The sequence below is a fragment of the Opisthorchis viverrini genome, assembly GCF_000715545.1.
Source record: "Opisthorchis viverrini unplaced genomic scaffold opera_v5_84, whole genome shotgun sequence".
In the NCBI taxonomy this organism is placed as follows: Eukaryota; Metazoa; Platyhelminthes; class Trematoda; order Opisthorchiida; family Opisthorchiidae; genus Opisthorchis; species Opisthorchis viverrini.
Window position 1 is genome coordinate 1106544 of NW_008751741.1, and position 24972 is coordinate 1131515.

A 24972-nucleotide genomic window follows, 5' to 3' on the forward strand; every position below is an offset into this window, starting at 1 on the left:
TTGCTGTCTGGTTTATCTGACCACCAGAACAACAGAGTTATCATGCTGTATTCATAGCACAATGGACGTGTCGGCAGACTATGAACGATAAAAATAAGCAAGGTATGTGCCACTAGCACGAGTTCATTTTTATCACGCGTCCTCTTGTGTGGTGTATTCTTTTCGAGTGGAACTCCGGACCAAAAAGAAAAACGTTCTCTCGCATAAGTTCTTTGTTCTGAAGTAAAAAAACGATGTTTTATAAATTTTTTTCATAAAGGAAACTACTCACAAGGTTGCTGAAAACTCTTCGACAGCCCACGATCGGTTTCGCCCTTCTTGGGGCTCATCAGGTAGGCGCAGTCCCTTATGATCTACTTGAACCCAAACTGCACTGTTTTCGAGACATACACTCATCTGAAAATCATGAGAGACTCAACTGAATCTCTCATTTATCGTATTCTACAACTGAAAGTGCTGCAAACAGGCCGCCTCATGATTCAGTTTTATAAAGCTTCGTACCATCACTCCACACACTGCTGCGTAGCGTTCACTATCTGAGCGTAATAGTGACAAACAAATCGAGTGCAGTGTTGGCCTCGTAGTAAATTCCTCACAATATGTATCTAGTTCAGGAAAAAATGGCTAAGGCTATGATCGACTGTTTCATCTCCAGTGCCTCAAGCTGTAATTGAAGACAAGATGGTGCGCCCATCAGTTCCACTCGTCCAGATGCCAGCTCGCCGCCTTAATGTTGATTACATTGTTGGATACAAACGGAGTTGTTCGTTAGGGAATCCAAAGTTCGCGTGTAACGGTTCTTGCCCAAAAAACGCTGTCACCTTTATTCCCTGACCAGCTGCTGGGACATCAGTAAGAACATGACGCAAACTAGGAATAAACACATGAATATATTTAAAAAAATGAACAAACAGCTGGACAAATCTAAAGATACAGAAAAGTTGGGCTGTTTGTTTGACTGAAATAGATATAAGAATGGATCTGAAAACGTGTCGTCTGATTAGGAATAAAATGAGGTCCCAAAGTCGCGACGGGATGTGGTCCGGGGGACACTCGGAGGTCGTGCGGACAAAAACAGAATAATGCTACTCCGTTCCAGTGAGAAGACCCCAGTTCTTTGGTGATACTATAACATCCGCTTCGATGAGGATGGCAATTGTGAAAAAAATTGCGTAGAAGAAAATCAGAATGATTCCGTAGGCGCGATGGAATTTGAAGTTGAAAATGAGTGCAACAATCACATTGCATATGAGTACAGCGACAAGGCTGGAGAATAAGACCGCTTGTGTGAGGGTGAAAGAAAGCTGAAAAAGACAAGAACGAGCGCAGGTGTGATGGAATCTATGGTTAAGGTGCCCCATAACCGGCCATTACTAATCCCACCACATAATTTTTTTCAAAAACTATCTCCTAAAAAGCGATGACTTCTCTGAAGAGACAACAGTGACATTCTCCGGCAGCTATGTTTACCCCCTCACTAACTCCAACACCACGAATTAAGTCTAACTTTGCAGTAAAGTAAAATCAACTTGATTCATGGTAGTTTCCCTGAAAGGAATAGCTAAAAATCAAAACCTCTCGCGGTATTGTTTAAACAACCGGGTTCCATACGGTGCTTGTAATTCGTGAGGATGGTTGAACCTCCATCCGGTTTGCCTTCTGGTAGGCTTGTCAAAGCTACCGCAACCAAACACCGGGAGATTGTTCTTGCTGTAGCATCGGAGGGATGTGCTGTAACATACGACCATAAGAGGAGAGCGTCCGTACGCAAACATGTCTCGGGCCTAGGCGGAATCACGACACAGACGAAGATGGGGATAAACCACCATCACCAATCACAGCCCGGTGGCCTTAAAGCCTTGCACGTCAGTTTCACATGTGCTTGGTCACGTGGATATCGACGGCGTGAGAGGTGGAAGTGTTGATTGGCTATACGATAAGCGGAGCGGCTGGGAGACAATGCAGTGCGAAATAATGACATACGGGAACATGGGCACAAAACGTCGGTCTGTGAAGCCAGGGGAGCAAACAATTGATATCTATGTTGTGATGAAGCTTTTATGTCAAAAGCGGAACGTTACCCAGTAAAAAACTGCCGATTGTTATCTATGTGCTCCGAAATTCCCACACCATGGACGACCATGTGCATAGACTATCTGTTTCTTCGCTGGCTACTTGCATCCTCGCGGCCTGAAAATTCACTCCACAGACTGTTATAAGGGTCTACTCCAGGTTTACGACCTATTCATTTTCTGCCGCGATCTCCAAACAATTCGTCGGTGTGCTCATTCGAATGTCCATGCAGAACGTCACCGATTGGTCATACAACGAAGCAGTTGTCTGATAAATACCGCGAAAAACCACTTAGTCTGGATAGACCGTAAAACTGATAAGACCGGTTTCAGTTCATTTATCATGCTTTCAACAGATTCTGATCACCACACAACTCCCACTGAAGGTTTCTAGGAGGTGCATTAAGTTTCGGCTGAACTGTCGAGGTATACATAAACTCATTTGCTTGCTGTTGCTCACCTAGTGTCAGTCCGGGATGAAGAAATCTACCGATTGTTAGCAAACTTTTCCGAAAACTTGACCTTGTTCGTGCGGATATTAAACTTGAAGTGACTTTATTTTTGGCCACTATGTTCATATATGCAGAGTTTCTGTTCGATTATCCGGGAGCGTACAAACACCCAAACTTGATGAGACCGTATGTGGTTTACTAATCCAGGTCTTTGTCGTGGCTTAGTGGTTTGTCCATCTGATGCAAAAGTATTGTACCCATAAAGATTCTATAGTCATATTCCAATTGCTCTGTGCATCATTCTGTAAGTGAAACATATTTTAATGACTACCGCTATACAAGAAACATTGGTCATGTGTGCTGCATAAGTTTTATGAACCACTGAACTGCTCTGAACATACACTGGACTTAAGTGGTGCTACAGTTACTTGCAGCTGGTCAGGCTTACCGACACGAAAAAGTTACTTAATTTAAACTTTGCAGGTCTTTGAGCGTGACTAGTCCCTGCAATCATAATCAGGGTGTACAAGCTTTGTACAAGTAAGAGCAGTGTTCTCCTTTAATTCCTTCCTAACAGGGCGACATGATCGAATAGGTCTGCGAGAGATACCAAACCGATTAGGTTAGGAATACTAAACCGAAGGATCTATCGCCCTAGTTCGCCTTTGATTACCGCTGTATAGACTGATGTAACTCGACAATTCGTCACCTAGTGTATCATTGTCGGATGCTATGCTATAGGCGGATTGCGTGATGCTTGTTTACCTATACGGCGACCCATCTCAAGAAAGGATCAAAATAGAAAGAATCGAGTTCTCAAATAAATGTTGAGAATTTCATCTGGTTTAGGTCCGTGGGCCAAAGCTATCCAGATGGCTGGTCGCTACGCAATACTGACTGAGTTTTAGGGTGAGAAATTCATTCATAAGGTCAGGAGGCACCCCAACCCCCACATACTCACACGATGGTGATTCAAGCATCAGGTTTTTAAGTTTTCAAAGTCAGTGACTTCAGTTTCTCCTCTCCTCTGGCTGTCCTTCATGTTCAACTCGGAATTTTTGAAACAGACTGACTCAATACTGGAACCTAAGGATGAATTGTAAAGGTCCTAATGACAGATACAAAGTAGCATTCGCTTGGATTTGAGCCATGAGTGATTGGAGTCAATGAATATCCAGAAAAGTTCAATAAGACTCTTTCATGAGAAGATGGATGTTCAGTTTTTGTAAATAAGATGCAAATGAGAGTTTTGCTTCCCTGTCTAATAGTCTGTAACTGGTCAGTTGGCATTTTCTAATAAATAACTCCGCAGCGAAGGCCTTCTTCCTTTATTTGGGGCCTTCTAGAAACCTTAGATGGCTTCGTTGTTAAATTGATCTGATGTGGCTTTATCTTTTAGAACAGTTAACTACATACTCATGCACCTCCCTTCTATACATATATATATATATATATATATATATAACCTTCCATTGTCATTCCCACACCCCTGCAAACCCTCATGCATTCGAAGACATTGTGCCACAAACTGACTGGTGATTTATGAAACAGAATACTATGAGATAAACAGAGTGCCTGTAGCTCCGCACTCAAATCAGTTTTGGTAACCGAGTTTAGCAGGTGCCCGTTGTTACAATACACGGTCCCCAACAAACCGGGGCCAATTACACTGAAAAAGGCGAATAATCTATGCAGGCTGGATCAATCAATTTCAACAGTCGATGGAGCAGTGTCAGTTTATCACCGACGGTATTGCTAACAAATAGTATTCAGCAACCACGTGATCCGATTCCGTTCGGCACTTCAATCGGTTTTTTCGTATGCGGTAACCTTCCAGCCTATCACGTGACGTATTTATAAGTGCAGGAATGTCATCCATTTGAAAGTGTAACTGAAAATCTCTTAGGTAGTGGGACACATGAAAGGATATTGGTGGTCACAAGAACGCTTGACGTGAAACCGCTTGTGAGTCAACACACTTCCTGTTCTGAATTTCCAATGGACACTCTACCTCACACAATACTGATGGTTCCCAACAAGGATAAAATGGCTGCATAGTAACTTCTTACAGCACAAGTCAGCTCCATGTGTGGGATGCAGGCCCAATTGACATCCCCTCGCTACTCACAAATTACGAATCATTTGCTCAGAAAAAGCTCAATGAATCATACAAGCTTTCATTCTGTGTTGTCGGTCGAGGAGCTAGTTAAAACCGTGTCAAGTGACATGAGTGGTGTGAGCGGGGCGATATCCTGTCTACATCAGAGTTGTTCACCGTGCTACCTAACCACTTGCGGTCGAAAACTCAACCAGCGCTGAGGAGCGCACAGATTCGAATCTCCTCTAATATTGGCTGCCGCTATTGTCCTCAACCGGAACGAAGGAGTTTATTTTCATAGACTAACTTCATTCAAAAGAAGAAAAACTATTCCTTTGAATAAACCTATTACAAACACTTGTAACTCCTTTCGAAACACATAACACCCGAGTGATTTCTGACAAATGATTTCATCCTCAGGACGTTTGTGTTCTAAGGTGACGCGAATCATAAAGAGATAGAACGGATTTATTTCCACCCCTATCCCATACCGAAACCTGACATTGTGAATTTCACGTTGTTCCCATACCTCGTTCTTTAAGCATAGCACCATCACTATCCAACTATTCAAACAAATGGGTATGAATGGAAATTCCGGCTGGATAAGCCAATCAGTCGGAACCACTCCTCTGAAAATCCACCCCTCGAGTGTAACGGTATACTTTAACTGTATTGGTAATTGCTTGCAAGGTTTACGGGACGGTGCAAACGCGTCGTAAAATTTACTTACAATTGCGAAGCTATCATTGTTCCGACTGATTTTGATCGTGTATGACAGTCCTGCACCCAACAATAGGTTGAACAGTGGTGAGCCAATACAGGCCGCATATGCAATTCGTGGATACCCGTTGCGTGCCAGAAGGCAATTGGACATTATATCTGAAACAGAATGAGCAAATTTTATTGGAGGTGGTATGAACCAATACATCATGACGAAACAGAAGGCAAGCGTGATAACACTATCAACTAGGGCAACGCCTCAACTACGAATGGTGGGTGTATCCGGGTATGGCGGCATGAGGTTCTAGAAGTTCTCTTATTTGCTGATTAGACGCGGTAGCTTGTACCATTTTGTTGAAAACACCAGTCTCCAAAACCAATAGGTGGGGTTTGAAATCATATGTTAGAAAATCTTGCAAACAGCTACATACTGGGGGAAGAGTACCACTGATTCAAAGACACTGCTAACTGCCTGACTAGGTCATATCTTTCAGTGTTTTACGATCAAAACTGGGTTTGCCGGCCGAAGACTAGATTTTTTGTTAGAATACAAAGCGCGTGAGGTAACCACAACTCCCTATAACATTGGACTAGGTCTTCTGTCCATTGCCAGCTATCCCTAACCTCAGTAATTTTGGGTAGCTGTTCTGATCAAACCGAGACGATACTTCGAGGTCATCGAGAGTTAAGTGCTGGAGATTCTGCAGTGGACAGGTATGTTGTAGAGACGGGAGCCACAATTGTCGAAGGTTGGCTTAAGTTGCTATGAGTTTCCAGGGGGAGAATGGGGCTTTTAGTTACTCGACAGCAACAGATGACGGTCACGTACGGAAAATCCCTACGAAAGCATTATCTTTATTAACATCCACAGAATGGCATAGTCTGAATCCCTTTGAGTTGTTTAAATGATCTGATGTAAGTCAGAATTACCGGTGACCAGAGTAAAGTTTGCTTATTAGGAGAAAAATTCTGTGACTACCATTAACTGCAAACACCATTTTGGATTGGCCTTTTACCGGCCGCCTCTTCTAGGCATTAATTCGAGCGGGATCCGATCAAAATTTGCTCCCAACCAACAGCTGTTACCTTGATGTTATGGTTTACTTTTCAGTGTTGTGGTGATTCGCGGTCCAAACTGTCTGGGTCCTTGTTCCTCGAGGTACCCGTAAAGTAAGAGGAGAGCAATGAGACAAAGTACAATTCTGTTACCTTGATGTTATGGTTTACTTTTCGGTGTTGTGGTGATTCGCGGTCTACACTGTCTGGGTCCTCGTTCCTCGAGGTACCAGTAAAGTAAGAGGAGAGCAATGAGACGAAGTACAATTAATCCACTAGCCACGAGTACTCATTGTGCGAAACTGTCTGATATTGAGCTCGCGCACTCCTCTGTGATAGGAGTGTGGGGGCAATAAGATGTTTCCTGCGACAACCAGTATATTCACTTATATGAAAACGATACTCTCTTTCTTCAAGGAGAGGCGGGTTATAAGTGACCGGCTTAATTACTGAACGCTTCCATCTCCCTGAGGTTATTCGTGACCGCTGGTCCGAACTATGCATTTTTCCTGAGGCCTTGGTCTTAACAGGTCAACTGAGTCAGATTGTTAAGTAATAGGTTATCAACAGGGCGCCGGGACAAAATCCTGCTTTCTCCAATTGACTTGTGGGTAAGACCTTTTTGAAATAGAGATTCGAGATCCCTAACAAGAGTTCCTTCTTCTGTCTGACCAACTTAAAGTACCATCTGTTCAAGAAACATAGGAATGAAGGATATTCCATTCAGCGTTATCAGGTTTCAATCTAATATCCTCTGAATGGCCGATTATGTGCAGTCAGACAGGCTGAGCCTGTCAGATTCCACAGCTGACGATCCCAAATCCAAAGTCTTTTTGTTATTGCATCATAAAACCTACCCTACCGCAGAAGTGAAAATGTAAAGACGACTTTGACGAGAAAATTTTGAGGGTTCCGCAGATGACAGAGTACACGAATATCGCTGATCTAGTTGTTGAGTTGAATGCCTTGTGTTTAAGGCTCGTGAGTCCAGTGTACTGGGTCAGATAACCCCCCGGCTCGCAACCGACAGCCTAATCCCCTGAATCCGAAGTGAAAAACATTCAGCGCTCTGCTATTCACAGCCTGCGGAGTGCAGTTGTCAAGTAAGTTTATCGGCGGCAATCGTTTAGCGACTAAAGAACTGGAACCAAGCAGGCAAGCCGAATGAAGACTGCTTCGAAATCTGAAACGTCCAACTGTATGCGTCTTTGAAAGCAATTCACTTTGGATTCCACAGTGCTTCTAGACCCGGGAGAGACAAGGAGTGCTTCCATCGAGTTGACAATACCACTCAGTGAAAGGATTCCTGAATTGATGCTTGTCCCGTAGATTCAAGAGAGATTAGACACAGTCGCACCGATCTTCAACTTGTGTGTAACGCGGATCGAGGGAAACGCCGGTCGATGAAGTCATTATGGATGCATTTTTATTTTCACCACCTTTCCTCGTGGCACAGAGCCTCAAAAAAACAGTTGGCAGGGTAGTTTGGATTCAAGTAAAGTGTAAGGGTGGTAGATTCCTGTCCTTAAAAAGTTGCTAGATCCTAATATGATCAACGTCCGGATGTCGGCCTGGTAACCATTTTCTCTGATTTCTTCAAAAGTATTATCCCATGCAGACTTGCCAGCATCTGAGAGAAGCTGCGTCAGAACTTTGGATTCATTTTTACTTTGCGACAAATTCTCTAACGGTCCCACACATACAGACGTTTGACTCTGGTTCTGTTAGAACCAAAATCAGCGTTTGACTCAGTTTCCTGGCCGGGGCTTTGTGACAGCGTCTCTTTTAAATGTGTCTGGTTCTTTTTCACCACACTCCTCTAATCCGTATACTTCCACACCCGTAGATGCTTGAGGACCTACTAGGAGCTTCTCCTGAGCTCACTACCAAAGCTGACATTCGCCGTGGTTGTCTCTCATCACATTTTCTCTGTAAATTTGTGAAGGAATTACTAGTTAATAATTAAGTCCCAGCGTGGAACTTCTTCACGATGGAAGCCTGCAGTATACGAATGCTATCGCTTCAGTGTACTCAGATTCCATCAGCACGCGACCTAAATTCAATAATCTGATTACTGTTTTCATGTGATTGTGTATGCACTTCTTGCTTTCAAACTATAAATTTACATAGCCATATTTGGTGATTACAGCACCAGAGTTTATCGTGACATGAGAACCACTAGAGATAATGGATAGATTAACTCATCTTAATATTGGGAGGTGGCATCGCTGACAGAGAGAAAGCCTCACTCGCTTTCAACTTAGACACCTCTGAATTCGAAGTGATATTAACCTCTGTTCAGGGTTTCACGCTTGTAAAACCCCGTTCACTTTGCTCGGACGAGTAGGGAAGGTCTCTTTTCTACGATCATTGTTGCAGCTGGTGCATTGCATGGGAACATCGAATCAACAATGCTTAAGCACAAAGAATAGCTTTGAGCGACACATCAGCTGTTTGCCAAACTGATGTGTCGATTAGGCTGACCAGCTACGTTGGCTAAGCCTTGTGATGTATGTCAGGTGATTGGTTAATTCTACCTGACAGCAAAAACGGGTTCTGAGTGCAACATATCATAAGGTGGGCAATGCCTGTCCTGGGACGGAACATGAAAAACACGACAAGGAGTCCTAGACGAACTAGCGCATTCCCACTGTCGGGGTGGAATATACAGAGTTCACTACATCAGTGATCAGAAGTGATCGCCTGTGGTAGTGTTGTATCTGTTCTGCTATTCTCAGTCATTAACTGTCTATTCTTTTGTTTTGTTCTGTTTTTTATTCGTTTTTCCCGCCCATCAACCCTAATCTATTAGCTAGCATCAGATATGCCCAACCTTGTATAGGCACAGGGCCCATATCGTACAAACTGACCTAACCTTGAATGGCTAACATGTTCTCCGTCTGCGGGTAACATGACGAATTGTAGCAACACAAATTTCAGCACAAACAAACCTTTCGTACAAGTCAGAGCACATCAAATCACACCAAGCTGAAACGCTTTTTACTGACCTAATCACATATGCATTTCTAAATCTGAATGGAACATCATCCTGGTCCAATTCAAAGAATAGCGTCTCTCTGAGCCACTGCAACTCTATTACTGTGGAGACTCTTATTTTTCTGCCAATAGCCGCATCGATTGATCAGGCTGCTGTAATTCTGACCATTCTAAATCTTTGAGAAAAGCGAAAGCAAGTCTCTGACCAATGAAATCTTACTCAAGAAAGGTGAAAGTTGACCTTGATCAAAAGTTCACACCAATGCCAGTTCAGATTCGCTCGCATAACATGAACATGGGAATTTTCCACCAGACAGGAAGAAACGAAAATCCCAATTTATCAAGAAATGAAGTGTAGCGTACAAAGTCCACACAGCCGAAAAATCAGCCGTCCTGAAAAAGGCATCGACGGACAAACTGAATTCTGATAAAAACAGCAAAATGCTGTGCGTTGTATCTGAAGAGAGTTCCTTACATCACTATTTTACCAAAATACTATGTACACGTACAGCACAGCCACAGCGACAGCGATGAGTCACACTCAAGGTTGTCGGCTTAGTTTCTGTACGGTTTTTCCGCATTGTCCGGTATACTAAAACCATTACGAGCTGTCAGACTAGTGCCAAGGTCCAAAGATTCAAATCAGCTGACATACCTAGAGAAGGTAGTGGAATTCAAGCATGCTTTTGGCAGGAATCTTCAACTTTTGTCCAGTCCTAGTTCAAAACTATACGTGAACAGCCAGTAACCAACGTGTACTCATCACCATCATCATTTGTAAGAAGCTCGTGCGTGGCTTGCAGTAGTTCCAGCTGTCATACTTTTGCTAACCGATATTTTGAGGAACGGGGTACGTGGCTGCACATTGGAATTGGGTGCTGATGTAATTGATGCGTAAGTACAGTGTTGTCAGGGGACTTTTAATCGGAGAGATTGGGATGGGAGCAATACATTAAAGGCGGTAGATTGGATGCGGGAGCACCAATCATTGAGCGACTGGGCTGTCTAACAATGTCTCTAACCATCGATGTGTCCCGTCTCGGGCTCCCCATCCAGGGAGGCGACAACGACCAGCGCAGCTGGGTTTCTTGGTTGTGGATTTCACAATTCTCTGCCAAGTCATTGCTTGGCCTTCCCTGACTCGCTTACACTCTCCACGTGATTGTTCAAAACGAGCCCTTCGAAGAAGCCGGTCAGCTGGCATACGGAACACGTGACCGAGCCATCGCGACCTATGCAGTGTGGTCAGTGAGTTATATCCCCCTAAAACCGTTCGACGTACTTCAGTATTGCTGGTTAGGTGTTCCCAGAAAATCTGGCAATGCTCCGAAGGCATAGGTGGTCAAACACTGAAAGTCTTTTGACGTCCTCAGCGCGCAGCGGCCAGGTTTCTGATCCATATAGTAATATGGAGCGCATCGCAGTATTGTAAACTCGACCCTTGACAGAGAAGCTGATGTCACGCCTACGCCACAAGTCATGTAAATTCACGGAAACTGTTCTGGCCTTCCCAACACGGATGAAAATATCATCTTTCGCGAGGCCACCGGAACTGATACAGCTGTCCAGGGAAATATGATCAACGCATCCTCTTACAGGTCCGACTCCAGCTTGGTTCCCGCGGAGCTTTCTCTCGCTTTCTTCAGTCAAACTTCGAAGGGTAAGACTAGAGAGCACCTTCGATGCCACCGTTTCCGGGCTAATGTCACGGTGGTTTTCACACAGCGTACCCGTTTTAAAGATGGACTGTCGATGTGTCTCATTTTGCAGGAACGTTCTCTTCAATCCATATCGCTTTGTTAGATGGATGACGGCGGATTCTCCGACTTCATTGAACGCGGCAGGATACAGATCATCCAATCCTGGTGGCTTCTCACGTTTCAGTACGGATATTTCGCACTTTGTTTCTTTTTCCGACAGGCAAGTAATGATTTACATTCCATTAACCTGTATGTACTGTCTTCACAGACTGCGTTTCAGGAGGCCGATTAAGGTGTTCAAAGAAGTGTTCGGCCAATCTCTCCAGTTGGTGCTTTTGTGAGTGAACTAGTGAGCCACCTTTTTCAATTGTCACTTCGCTGACTGTTGCCTTCCTAGGGCCAGCCGATCGTATCACGGTTGTTTCTGTTATCAGATGCTTTTTTCACTTCCCTAGCTTTCGATGTCCACTGGAGCTCTCAGCCTTTCCTCAGGCTCTCCACTATTTGGCTTTGTATGCTCCATCGTCCTCGTTTGCATGTTGGCATGGATTACCTGGCATCAGTCAGGACTAGCGATCTTGACGATGTCCAGTGGTCATTTGTGGTGTTGGTTATTGTGGTCATTGTTTCAGCAAGTCGGGCAGACAGCAATGAACACCACAACACAGCATACAAACACGTACACAGTATACATCGAATATGATTTAGTTGTGCCTTTGATTCAAAAGTTTGACCCACAAGAAAGTGAGAGGATGTAGAGTCTTGTTCAGTGACCCACTCTGTACACTCTAACTCAAATATCTGACCCGCAGCGAGCAGTAGGGTTTTCTTAGGGGACCACTCCCAGATCTGATGACTCAGTAGCCTGACCTGGTTGGCCGTAGCGGGTTGGCCTAACCAGAGGGCGCAGGGATTAAGGCATCACTGTCTCACTCCTGATGCGGCGGCGCTCAGCAGGCGCCCTTTGGTTTTAAAAGTAATTCGGCCATAATGAATAATGCGCCGGCGGTTACGATCAACCGCTTTGCGATCGGAGTGCGCAGCTCTTAGAGGCGACCTTCCCTAACCCGTCTTTCCCCAGGGCAGCATCGCTGTAAGCCGCCTGGAGGAAACATCTTACTGCCTTCAGACTCCTATCGCAGATGACAGTACGAATTTGCCCTCAGACCGCCCCGTAACAGGATTATTCGTAGTACGGGGTCTCGCTGCTCTTGGTCTGACTGCTCCCCTTTGGCCTTCTTGTAGGATGAAGTTCCAGGCAGCGTAGCCCGTGGAATCATTACAGCACTAATGCCCAACAACCACGACAAGGTTACAGCTTTAGGTTGGGCTAACGTAAGGTGAAAGATCCAAATGTTCCCATAATTTTATTCCAAAGATTTGTTTGTTTTTCAAGGATTTGAAACCCGAGCATGATCTGTATCCATTAGCCAAACACAGCACAAATATACTGCCAACGTTACAAAGCATATGGCGACAGATTGAATGTTGCCTCCAGGATTTTAAAGGATAACTGGTCCTATAAGTCGCCCGACCTCTTAAGAGGAGGTCCGTCACAACTTTGTTAGGTCAGATAACAGGTGCGTTGGAACTACCATAAGTGCGGTATGAACAGGTGGTTATTACACATGCTTAACTCGACGATTTCAACCAGATGCAATTCTCAGTAAATAAAACTGCATAAAATATCCGATTCCTGCTCTCAGACCGTGTTGTATAAGCATTCATTCATAGTGAGACCTGCGTGGTCATCCAGTTTCCGCCCATCACCGAACAGTAAGCCTCCTCTTAGAAAATATCCTTTCGAGGAGAGTATTCCTGTTGCCCAAAGATGTCCAAAACCAAAGGGAAAATACCACCAAGTTCTCTAAATATATGCTTTTCTCCCCAAGGGAAAACAGTGTAATTACTGTCACTTATCAGCCAGCCAGGCTGTCGAGATGTTATTGGTAAAAGTGTGAAGATCTATCCGTTAGCAAGAACAAGCCTGAGGGAACATGAGCGAATATTTCAGCTGACAAAAAGATTCATTTGTGACTGGCTGGTGAAACGCGCTGCTCGTCTGTGGCCGTTCCCACACTTTGGCGGTGTAAATGAGTCGGCTGCCAGTTTAGCGCTCTTGTCTGACGTCTTCGGGAAAAAGCAAAACACAATTACTGTTGCAGTGTTACGTGGTGAGTTAAACCTTCCTGAACAAAGGTTGATCGCTCCACCTCTAGTCCCTATTACAAACGCCGAAATAGCATAGCGTTAATAATTTGGCCTGGCTACAACGCAGCGGCATTAGGAAATGGTTTGTAAGAACTCACTTCGTCGTACACTAGATCCTTCAGCGTGATAAGCATCCCTATCTCGACGTCCCATCGGGTCTCCTTGGCCGCACAGTGCTCTTGGCTGCAAGACCCTTGCAAGTGGAATGAAACTTTTTACGCCATAATGTTCCATTTTGTTGCGTATGTGCTCAAACCAAAACTCATCCTAATCTACAACCGTATTTTTGCAGCTCACCGAATTGCATTGTCCACTGAAGCAATCATACCTCTGGTGGAGTACCGGTACCCCGAGACGCCCAGATACGACTAACGTTTGTACGGGTATTCTGAACTCAACTGCCTGTCTGTTTTTATTCCATGAGGTACACGTAGTAGCTTTCGAAAATTCACTCCCATTGTATGAATACCGAGCGCCCGTCCCATCAGACAGGTTTGTTGGAGTTTGAAGTGACCGCCCGACGGGAACCCTTTTTGTCCTATCAGTTTTTGAAATTCAATCGGCTTCTGCCGAGACTGCCATGGTTGCAGCCTAGCGCGAAAGTTATGTAGCAATTTGGTGTCGTGGCCTCAACAAAGTGAGGCAAAATACTGACCATTCAAGCGCAAACAAATTGTACAACACCGGAAAAACTACACCAAACGAGGAAGTACAACCAGCCAATCAGACTCAAGATGTGATCGCGATACAAACCAAGAACGGACAAACCGAAGGAAAAACTACCAAAAGTAGAAATTGCCGTACCGAACATGCAAAGTTAGGGAAGAAGGACAACAACGTAACGCAAACCGTGAACGGACAAATCGGAGGGCGGACCTGTACTCCCAAAAGCGCTATCCAACAAATCAACGGAGTATGAGATACACACGTCACAAGACAGTACAAATCGCGAACGGGTCAAAAAGGTTACAAAAAGCGATCGGTCAGCCACATGGTCAGTCACCGAACTTCGAAATTAAACTCAGGCAGGTAAGGAGGAAACACTCGCTGAACTGCACATTGTTGATGTCTCATTAACTGGGGACAAAATGTCGATTAGCTGATTGCCAAGCTCGATGAACAAATCGATCGCAATCTAATCAGCCACCACTAGATTAATTGTAAATTGCATATTTTCGGTCTTGAACCAGTTGCCGAAAATGGGCTGTAGTCCTTACTCTGACAGCTTTTTGAAGATCTTGCCACACCGTGTACCAACATCTACCGCTCATGAGTAGTTAGTTATAGGCTCTTGTGGAGGCTCCGTCAAACGACCAGAAGTCTATCTCTTCACCATGTGTCTGCTGCAAAATGATGATGCCTGACAGTGTGGTTGGTAATTTAAGTATACTGCCTTTGTTCACCACGCCGTAAGCATATGCCTCAAATGCTTTGTATACTCCATCTCCCTGTGTGCTTTTTTATCTGGTTGTTGATTGTAGTTTCGCTTCACGTTGCACTTCACAAAAATAGAGCAGTAAAATTCACCCACATATAGTGTGTGCTTCAAGCAAACGTTTTGAGAGATCATCTGCGAAACTGATTGTAAGCGACTCTTACAGTCACATTCCATTAGACATACCATGCATTGATAAATTCGCTTCAAAGTGCCGTGTGTCACCAGAAGAGAGAGTTTGTATCCGTAACAGTAGAGGAAGTTCGAGCTGAACTTGTAATCATCTGGGTGATTAGAGAACGATGGCGCTGTATCCTGTCTGACTCTACTTCTAAGCAGACACTGGTCACCGGATGCTGGGTGGCCAAGCTACCAGGAAGGAAATCGCGTGTTTGAATCTCCCTGGATATTTGTGAGATATGTACTGGTGACTGGTCTTTACAAGGATGGCATTGCTATCTTCACTGCCTTTCAGCACTGGCTGGATCCACTTGCGCGATAAGATCTCCGTTTCGAAATTGAAACTACCTCAGTACCTGGGTATATTATTTCCGCCACTTATCCCGTGGGCAGTAGACATGATTGGCGCAAAGTTAACCCCACTTTTTGATGCATTCCAAGGAAGGATGACATTGCTATCTTCACTGCCTTTCAGCACTGGCTGGATCCACTCGTGCGATAAGATCTCTGTTTCGAATTTGAAACTACCTCAATACCTGGGTATATTATTTCCGCCACTTATTCCGTGGGCAGTAGACATGATTGGCTCAAAGTTAACCCCGCTTTTTGATGCATTTACCCGAAAGACTGTGGTCACCTCACACCGATATGTTCACATTAAAGAATTACGGCTGCATCGCACTTTCATGTGGCTTGTAACGAAAAGAGGAGGCAAACGTAACACACTACTCATACGGTTGGTGAAAGATCTTCGACAACACAACCTTATGAGGAGTGTCTTACGCGTCTAGGCAATATCTTGCGCTGTCTTGCGATATCTCAGACATGGTACCAACTGAAACGTGAGGTGGACTTGTGCAACACATTCAAATAAAAATGCCCGCCATGGGCGAGAGTTTCAGCTGAATTCAATTGAACCTTCCGTTTAAATTAAATCAATATGTCAATGGGAGTAGTTGGCAAAAAGACAGGGTAGTTACGGGGAATGGTTAATTTGAGGAGCATTCCCACGACCATCCAGACTGCGCCAGTTGCTGTTTCAGATAGAATCCATTGTCTAGCGGAGATGCAGCGAGGTTAATTTTTTACGGATTTCCTTTACTGATTCTCACTGGTATGTGAAAACATCTGGTACGAATCTGTGCTGTGGACTTGGCTAATGAAATTGGATTGGATGTGGCTCGCTTCCACGTCCACCTTACCATCACCATTAGATTAGACGTAATAAAGCCACACGTCTAGATGAGCACCATCGAACGATTGTCCATGAATCGGCTCATCGGAAGAGTAGATAAAATGGGAAAATCAGTGCACCCATAGTTTGTCAGCGCCCAGCTTCAGCAACCATGGGGATGATGTGGTCGTGGCAGATAAAAGCTGGATCAGTGAGACATACAATCGCAACGATGAACACATCGGCCTACAGCTTACACTTCGTCTTGTGCTGTGCGCGATAGACTTAACTCGATGTATGTATAGATATCGGGGAGTGGAGATATACTGGGAACAATCATACAGAAATATTCGTACAAGTTCATGCGCAATACGTGGTATCAAACATCGCGCCCAGAATAGTCCAGCTTTGGTTAGCTCATGCTAATGTTTTGGCCCGATGCTGGCACATCATTACAACCATTTTGTCTGAGATATATAAGAACTAGTCACCTAGTACTACTGATTTAGGTTTTCGTGTGCGCACGTCTGATTGCTCCAGTTTCATGCGGTCCAAGTAGGAAATGATTGAAATTTTTGGCTCAAAATTTTAACCACATGCACTACATCTATGCCTCATAAACTGCTTTCACATGTTATCTGAGCAAAGAATTTCACAGCCATTTTTTTCGAAATGATAACAAGCCAAGCATAGATCGGCGAGTCCATAATGCATCCCATCACTGCCGTTCGACATCATTCATGTCGGACAGTTGTGAGATCTACGCAACCTTACACCTCCTTCTTTCTAACTATTTGTCTTTCTTGATCGCCGCAGCTCAGCGTCCAACTCGCCTGACGTATGCGATGTGTGAGTTCCCGCTGCTTATTCGGGATTAGTAAAGACAAAACGCAAAACTCACCTCCAATTGAGCTAGCCAGTGCCATCACACTCACTCCTAGTATAGCTTCACTTATTTCCCAAACGATTCCAAGCGCTTCCAACAGATTCACCAATTCGTGAGCCAAAGTGTAGATCCAAATAATTGAGGTAGCGAATCCCAGTGTTGCAAAGAATGGTCGATGATAGAATCGAGGGGGTTGATTCCACGTGGATGTGAAGTAAACAGCGACGGCGATTGCTACACCACCCAGTGTGAAGGGTACAAATACGGGCACCTGACTACCCGCAATTGGGGAGATTCCGAACGATTTTCCGTTTGCTAAAAACAAACAGAATGTGTCGATGTGGTTATGGAATACTGTACTACGGAATGTGAAAAGTGGCTGCTGAGTTGTTCGTAGAGTAGCGCTCATTGGCACCTATAAATGTAGCACTAGAATGGAACCACGTCTAATCCTGGGTTGGGCACAATCAAGTTTTCGACTTTTCAGGTTTTTCACGTACACCAGCAACCAGTATTCATATTGGATGGCGAATTCTGTCAGGCTTAAATCAGTAGTTAAACTGATCACCTTATCCCATTGCCTTCAGTTGCCTCGATAAGATCCAATTTTATGAAGATTCCTCACATTCAGCTGAAGAATACTGTAGTTCTATCCCACAAATCACTGTACGACCCCAAGCTTTTCCGCAGTGAGTGCGATTCATATGTACACCTGCGTTTCCTGCGTCATGCAAGCCTTGAAGTTCCCGCATCGGGTAAGTGAACAGCATACGGCTAAACTTAGAACTTTTTCATGCTACTCATGAGTAGTAAAAGATACTCGACAAGTGATTGCTCGGCAGCTAGCAAGCGACAAACTACTACAGAAACCTAAAGCTTTACGCTCCCATGAATGTCATCAGCTTAAAAATAGAAACTACAACTTTGGCACTACAAACTTTGAAAATGATGCACTCGATCACATCACTCGCTATATTGGATTCTAGCGCTCCAACTATGCAACTGTCACGTGCGACACCCTATTTAAGGCATAGAACGTCAACGATTGGCTGATGACCCGCCGATTATTCAATGAATTCCTAGTCCTACCCTACTTTTCAGTAGATAGTATTTTCCCACATCAACCTCCCCCCAAAAGGATTAGCGCCCAAATAAAACCACTTCCGGAAGGTCCACCCCAGAACTAACGCTTCTTGTAGGAGCCACTCTAACAAACAAGGCTAGAAATGTTCACAAGGTGTTAATCTTCGTTCTCACAAGAACTAGGGGTTCGCGCCAGCACGGCAATTTTTATCTACGTGACATAAAAACATTGTGACCCATTTCTTTTGCAAATATGAGTTCCGTGACTTTGATTATGGGCAACCAAATGCCTCTATCCACAAAATGCTAACTTCTAAACCCCTAAGCTGCAGCACAACGGAATAAATCTGAAAAAGGTCTGTGATCCAGACTTTTGGCATTAGATTTTGGCAACTAGTGGGCCCGAAAATTTTTAATCATATGCGCATAACTAGAAAATGATACTATATATTACTCTTCGTGCACAAAAGCGTGTGGCTGAACACACACCCTCTGAATACCTACCTTCTTGAGTTTGACTACCTGGCGACAAACGCGGCACAAGGTTGCTGTCATACCGGTGATACTCACAGTGCACCAACCGACGCCCAAGTTAAGCCCTGGCTCACTGAACACTTTTGTCGACTAAAATAAGCGGGTGGATCCATTCTGAACGTCCTAGTTTGCTTGAGGTTTACCAGTGATGCAGCACTCATTCCCACTTCTTTTTACGCTGATACCAACTGCTTGAACACGTATATGACTTGTGCTTTGGATGAGGTAACCACAGTCAGCGAAGTCCCACTATCGTTTGGATAAATTTGTCATGCACCACATCAAGGCAATGTACCCTGGAGAAATTATCAGGAAGGTAAGATTCCTGAATGTAACCTCAGAACGCCCGGAACCTACTGCTCCACCAAAATCTCAACAGGAAAGTCGGCAAGCATCCAGGCTGGTCAATCACTCAATCGATTCAGCAAAAGCCAATGAGTCCTCATGCACGCCAAAGAAGCATGACCGAATGTGATCAGCGTTCAGGCATTTCATAGAGGCACGATCGATGTTGACGAGTGTTCAATAAAGCCTATCAGACAGCCTGGATCAATGTCAGAAAGTCCCCTCTCAATCGTGTGGAGCCGTTGTAACTTTTGCTCTCGCACTCGCATGCACTCACGCTGTCGCACTCACTCGTTCGGAATATAGCTGTTGTGTTCCCTTCCGTGAATCTTTTTTCAGGCACTGGGCACTGGAGCAGGTCGGCAGCAGATGCCACAGATTGGCGAATCATCAGATCTAACAGTAATGCAATGCTCAGGCATCTGAGAAACTGATTTTCATTTGTTCATGGAATCAAGAGATGTGCAACGCTGTAGTTGAGGTTGAACACGCTCAAATAGTTGAAGAATCTGGTAAAATCTAATGGATGTTTATCGCGAAATGACAAAAGTCATTCACTCTAAATTGCAGTCAACAAAACAATTCTTCATCCGGAAAACTTGTTCTTGTCGTTTTTCTATCGGAACTATAATTCATGGAAGCTCAAAACTACAAAATTACTGAGATACAGGGCGCTGAAGAACCCTCCAGGCATCAGCTATATATTTTTACTCGGTAATTTCGATATCTTCTAAAGAGTATGAATAACTTTAACCCTCTCTAGTTAGAAAGCTGAAATCTAGTAGACAGATGGGTTAGAATGGCAACCAAGCTTACTAATCTGGTCGTGTCTTTGGGCTGTTTTTGTATACTTGTTCTCTGAGGACCTGATCAAGGGGGGAGAACTGCGAGATTGATCCGTATTTATCAACAACGTTTCCCAATCTGTTGATGTGACTGATCTAACGTAGAAAATTACATAACACATAGATTTCATAACATGAATTCCATCGGTAAACTTGAAACCACACTTACTTGTGAGCAACAATGGCCATAAAGTAGGAACGATAATACACTGGGCAACGTTCAATGGTTTGCACCATCCATGCATCGCCTCCAAGTCCAATTCAAACGGTACATCTTCCACAGAATCACCTCCTTTTTCCGGATCGCTGTTAAGTGATTCAGATGAACAACGTGGCAGCGATGTGTTCGTTCCAGACTCCGATTCCTCTACTACTGCATCCATAGACCGGGTAACTTCCACTAGCTCACCTCTGTCTACCAGGATCTCAGCTTCGTCGGTGAGTTCCTCGAACACGGTCGGAATAGTGAGTCGAAATATGACAAAGATGGGAACTTTGAGTACTTGGGATATTTTACTGATTATTGATAGATTGGGCCATGAGTCAACATCAATCGGGATCATGTAGTAGGCAAAGTGATGCCATACACCCTTTGATGCCCACTGAATAAGCCAGCTGGCTTCGGAACTCAGGACTTCTTCTGTTTGGCTAGCCTCCGCAGTATCGTCCTGACCACCATCCACTTGTTCCGGTGTCGTCATGGACAGTGTTTCCTTTGGAACAAGATCAAGTGTGATTTTCTTTGCTGAGACTGCGTTTTTTTCAAACTTCCCTTCATCCAAAGAGAAGTCAGACGGAGATGGTGATGGACATCGAATGGGGGAAGTTACTATAGACGTCCTCCTAGACACCCTTTTTGAGCCTGGAAAAAAGTAGCAAAATTACCCATGAAACGCATAACCTTCGGTCGTTAATGCAAACTATCGGATACGAAATCTACCGGAGAAGAAAATGTAGGAACAATGCTGGATGATACTTTTGGGACATCCTTATCAAAACACTCGGCTGGAGACTCCCGTGGCTTTTAATGAATGAATTCATCCCCTCTGTGATTACTTATTCGAAAACGACCGAAAGCTAGGGTGAGGCTTGGAAGGCTAAGCAAGTCACACCAATCGACAAAGATTTAGGTAAACAAAAGCAAAAACTGGTGATTGCCATGGCAATCGTTTCAGTATTTAGTACTAAAAGGAGACATTGTTCAGTAGTCCATCAAAATCGTTTGTATTAGATCCGTGCAATGGCAAACGCCTTTTGAGGTAAGTTTGCTTCTAAATTAATTTCCTTTGTGATATTGTATTCATAAACTTCGAAATACTGTAAGTTTACTTTGAGATCGCATTTTACCCTCAATAGAATAAATCAGCTTATGAGAAGATGAAAAACTTACAACTCTCCTTATTCTTTACAAAAATGAAGCAGTCTCTATCTTAAGTAGAGTGCACATCCTGACAAAAAAGAAGAGCCTTCTGGATTTAGGAAGATGAAGTTCCTTTTGGGATGCCAAAAATACGGGAATTTTCTGAAAGCTCAAAAATGATGGTGGATTCTAAAGTATCGAAATAAACAACGAATAACCGGGTCATGAAATAGCGTGTCTTTTTGACCGTCAGATGTAAGATGTTGTGTTCATGGGCACAGTAAATTCCTCCTGCATTCCAATTAAGTAGTGCGGATGGTAGCGAAGTGAAGTTGGTGGCTGTAAGAAATGATGCTAGTTGGGAAAAACGGGACCTTTACATGAGTCAAATGGAGATTGGAATAGGTACTGCGATTGTATTTTTATCACCTTTGTCTCATCGTTGAGACCAATTTCCAACAGACTGTCTGGCTATTCGAGCCACTTGTTAGCCTCAGATCACATCTAGAAATTCCCCCGACAGTGCCACCGCAAAACCCTCCCTTCTCGTAACCTCTGTCCTCCTACATACCTGACATTGGAGGACAAAGGACCTGTTTGTGGAAAAACAGGGAAAAAAGAGGCCGTCCAATCCGGTATCCGAAACAGGTCTCCCACACAGTTCTCTGAGTCAGCAACCTTCCTCCGGTTACACCGCCTGCAGTTCCGTTTAACTTCTTGCATGCGCCTTTGCTGAAAACTATACATTTTTACTAGCTGTAGAATGTAAATTGCTCCCTAGGTTCAAAGCCAGTTCACCAGCTTGTTCTTAAAACAGTTCGCCCATCACACGAAAAATCGCTCTGCGGGCATCAGTAAACCGATAACAGATCTTTTCTTCAAGAAGAGGACGCACACATTTTCTTGAGACAACCGTTTCACTTTAGACGATTGGAATCTCAATCTACCGTTGTGAAATCAGCATTTTGTCTTGTGAGAGTTACAGTATTTAGCATCGACTTATACATACGTAGATATTCTGCTCGCTGCTGTTGCGGTCCCTTCTTCCACGCAGGCGCAACACTTTTCCCACTAGTAAAGCTTTCCTATTGGATGCATCAGGAAAGACACCGTACGACGGAGTTACACAGTGAACAACTAAAGAGTGAGGTTATGACACTCATCCACTTGGTGTAACTTCTGTAACTTTAGCATCCCTAAGAAACTGACACTAAGCCAGTTGAGTACACTCGTTTGCAAACTAATTTGGTTTTGCGAGAGACTCACCTGGAACCCAGCTGAATCTCTCAGTTTTGATGTTTCCAAGCACTAGGCCTGGCACTAAACCGGTTTATTTGATAGACTTTATTTGTGAGTGTTCCGTAGAACAAAGAGAATTCAACCTAGTAACAAAGTTACACTACTATGTGTTACTTAGGTGATGCTTTTTAGGCAACAGAAGAATGTAGATCAACAAAAATGCCCTCCGTCACACAGGTTGATGACCACATAAGATGAGAACAGTTTCTGCTGCAGCTTCACTGGGTAAAGGATTTCCATGGTGGAAGGTAGAGTTGGATCCTTGACCGTGTTGTAGAACGGATTTTAGCATGTATGTAGAGCATGCGAATGGTTACGACAGCCATATTCCCTCACATCTGGGAGCACAAAGGCCATCATCCTGAAGATTTAATTGCTGTCATTTATCTTAAAAATTGTGCCCGTTAATCCGGTCTGTTATCCCAAACACAGTTTGCATCGCGCATTCCTTGAGTTGATTCACCAGTCAGCCAATATCTGTATGGTATTTCTTCATGATTCGACAATTACGTTGAAGCAGATTTTGTGTCTTCACCACAAGGCCGGCTGACCTTTCCGTCGATTTGTGTTTTGCTTGTCTACCCTAAAGCGTGCCCGTATCGCAAAGCACGACGTTACCGCTGTAAGAATTCTGTCTCAACAATGCAGCACGTCAAAATATCTTTCATCAAAATGATTATCTGAGCTTTTCATTTGGGGTTCCTCTTTTTCTAGCTTGAATCTATAAGGCTTCGACGTCCATGAATCCTAATCGTAGTGGTTGTGTTTGCAACACAATTCTATCGGTTGATGTAAAGCATCGCGTCTGAGAGAGGTCTGAAATGTCAGGCTGTCTCAACACGGGTCGAGATCAGACTTCCAGTCAACCCAGAATCGATTATGCCAAACTAGGCTTTTCCATCTCTTTTTGTGGATATTTCGTCTTGTAAGTGAAGCAATCCATGCTCAAAAGCCGAGAAGCACTGTACAGCTGTTTCACCCTCATTGGAAATCATCACCAGTGCGCATCTCACGAAACTCCGCAGAGTCTTAAACCCGAGACCTCCTAGCTTATAGTTTGAACACTTAACCGTTTGGCCACGGCGGCTGATCAGCAGTGTGATTAACTCGCACTTAGACAGGATATAGCGCCGCTCATCCTTCACTCACGGGATCCACATCACGTGGTCACACGTGTTGACTGGCTCCTCGAGCAACGACTTCTCAGATGCAAGTTTCACTCAGAGGGGTGAATTTCATTCTTCCACTGAGCTGCTTATACATTGTTGGTAGTGTGAGGAGATTTAGGATTTTTGTGGAGATTTCGTCCTGTAAGTGAAGCCAATCTATGGTGAAAAGCCGACACTGTGCTGGTGATACATTGTGGGTAGTGTGAGGAGATTTAGGTTTTTTGTGGAGATTTCGTCCAGTAAGTGAAGCCAATCTATGGTGAAAAGCCGAGAAGCACTGTGCTCTCCATCCCTAATAAAGCTGTTCGGATGCAACGTAGCCTCACTGGAGATAAAATTCAGTGGTCAGAGATTCAGCTCGTCGTTGGTTAAAAACTAATACGGAATATAAGTCACATGATCGTATCACTTGACTACTTGGTCACATGAGCGCTCGCGCCTGTACAACGCTCGTTTACTTTTATTAAAATCAGCTCCACTTTGGTCACCATTTTACGTAATCATTAGCCTAAAAATAACACAACTAGACTGAGCCAATAGATGCCACGTGACTAAGGTTAGGTCGCCGCCCTGTCGTATCGCTTGAACCCTGTTTTTAGGGAACATCATTGTTAAGCTAAAAAAACCTCATCATCTATGTTCAGCATGTGGATGTGGTCCCCGAACGGACGACTTCCTCTAAGCCAAAGGTCAATTCTCGTTCTCTGAACTACAAGCCTTACCTTTTTTGGTGGTTTGAGTGAGTTTGCTTGACATCAAAGTTTACAGAACCAGCTTATTATACAAGCCATATGAATTAACCTCTTCTTGTATACGACGACCCCAAATAGAACTCCTGATATTCTGTAATCGATGTAGCTGGACTAGTCTTCAAGCCCAATCGCAGCTATAGTTATTTTCGACGTATCTAACACAACCGATGAACACAAGTCACTGAAGCATGGGCTACAAAACACAGTGGTACTTTACCATTCATTCATTAGTTCTGTTTGATTTAGGTAAATGTTCTTGTTTCTCAAACTGCAACGACCTGAATGATGGTGGACTTCTTATAAAGTTCTCAACAACGCTCGAACAAACACCAGGTCTAGAAACTAATATTCAAATGAAAGTACACATAAAGAAGAGTTCATTGTTAGCATTTAAATGAACCAACCACACTGATTATGGCTGAAGTCAACAGCATTCACGGTCCAAATGATTCATCAAATAAGCAGTTCCAACTGAGGGCAATTTCTAAAGAATATGTGTAAAAAATAGAAGTTACTTGCAATTGACTCTTCGCTTACCTTGACTAGATGGTACATCTAATGCGGATCCGGCGTAGCCTGAGCTCAGTCCTCCCTCTGCCTCCGA

General features: G+C 44.0%; 1 protein-coding gene across 1 annotated transcript; it reads right to left on the reverse strand.

Annotated features, from left to right (window-relative positions):
* Positions 1 to 1085: 1085 nt before the first annotated feature.
* Positions 1086 to 24972, reverse strand: T265_13622 (hypothetical protein; the record flags this gene model as incomplete). Its single annotated transcript, XM_009169740.1, has 5 exons — positions 1086 to 1304; positions 5353 to 5501; positions 16997 to 17296; positions 19958 to 20650; positions 24906 to 24972. Coding segments are annotated over 5 exons (1428 nt in total), but the record flags the coding sequence as incomplete, so codon positions are not given.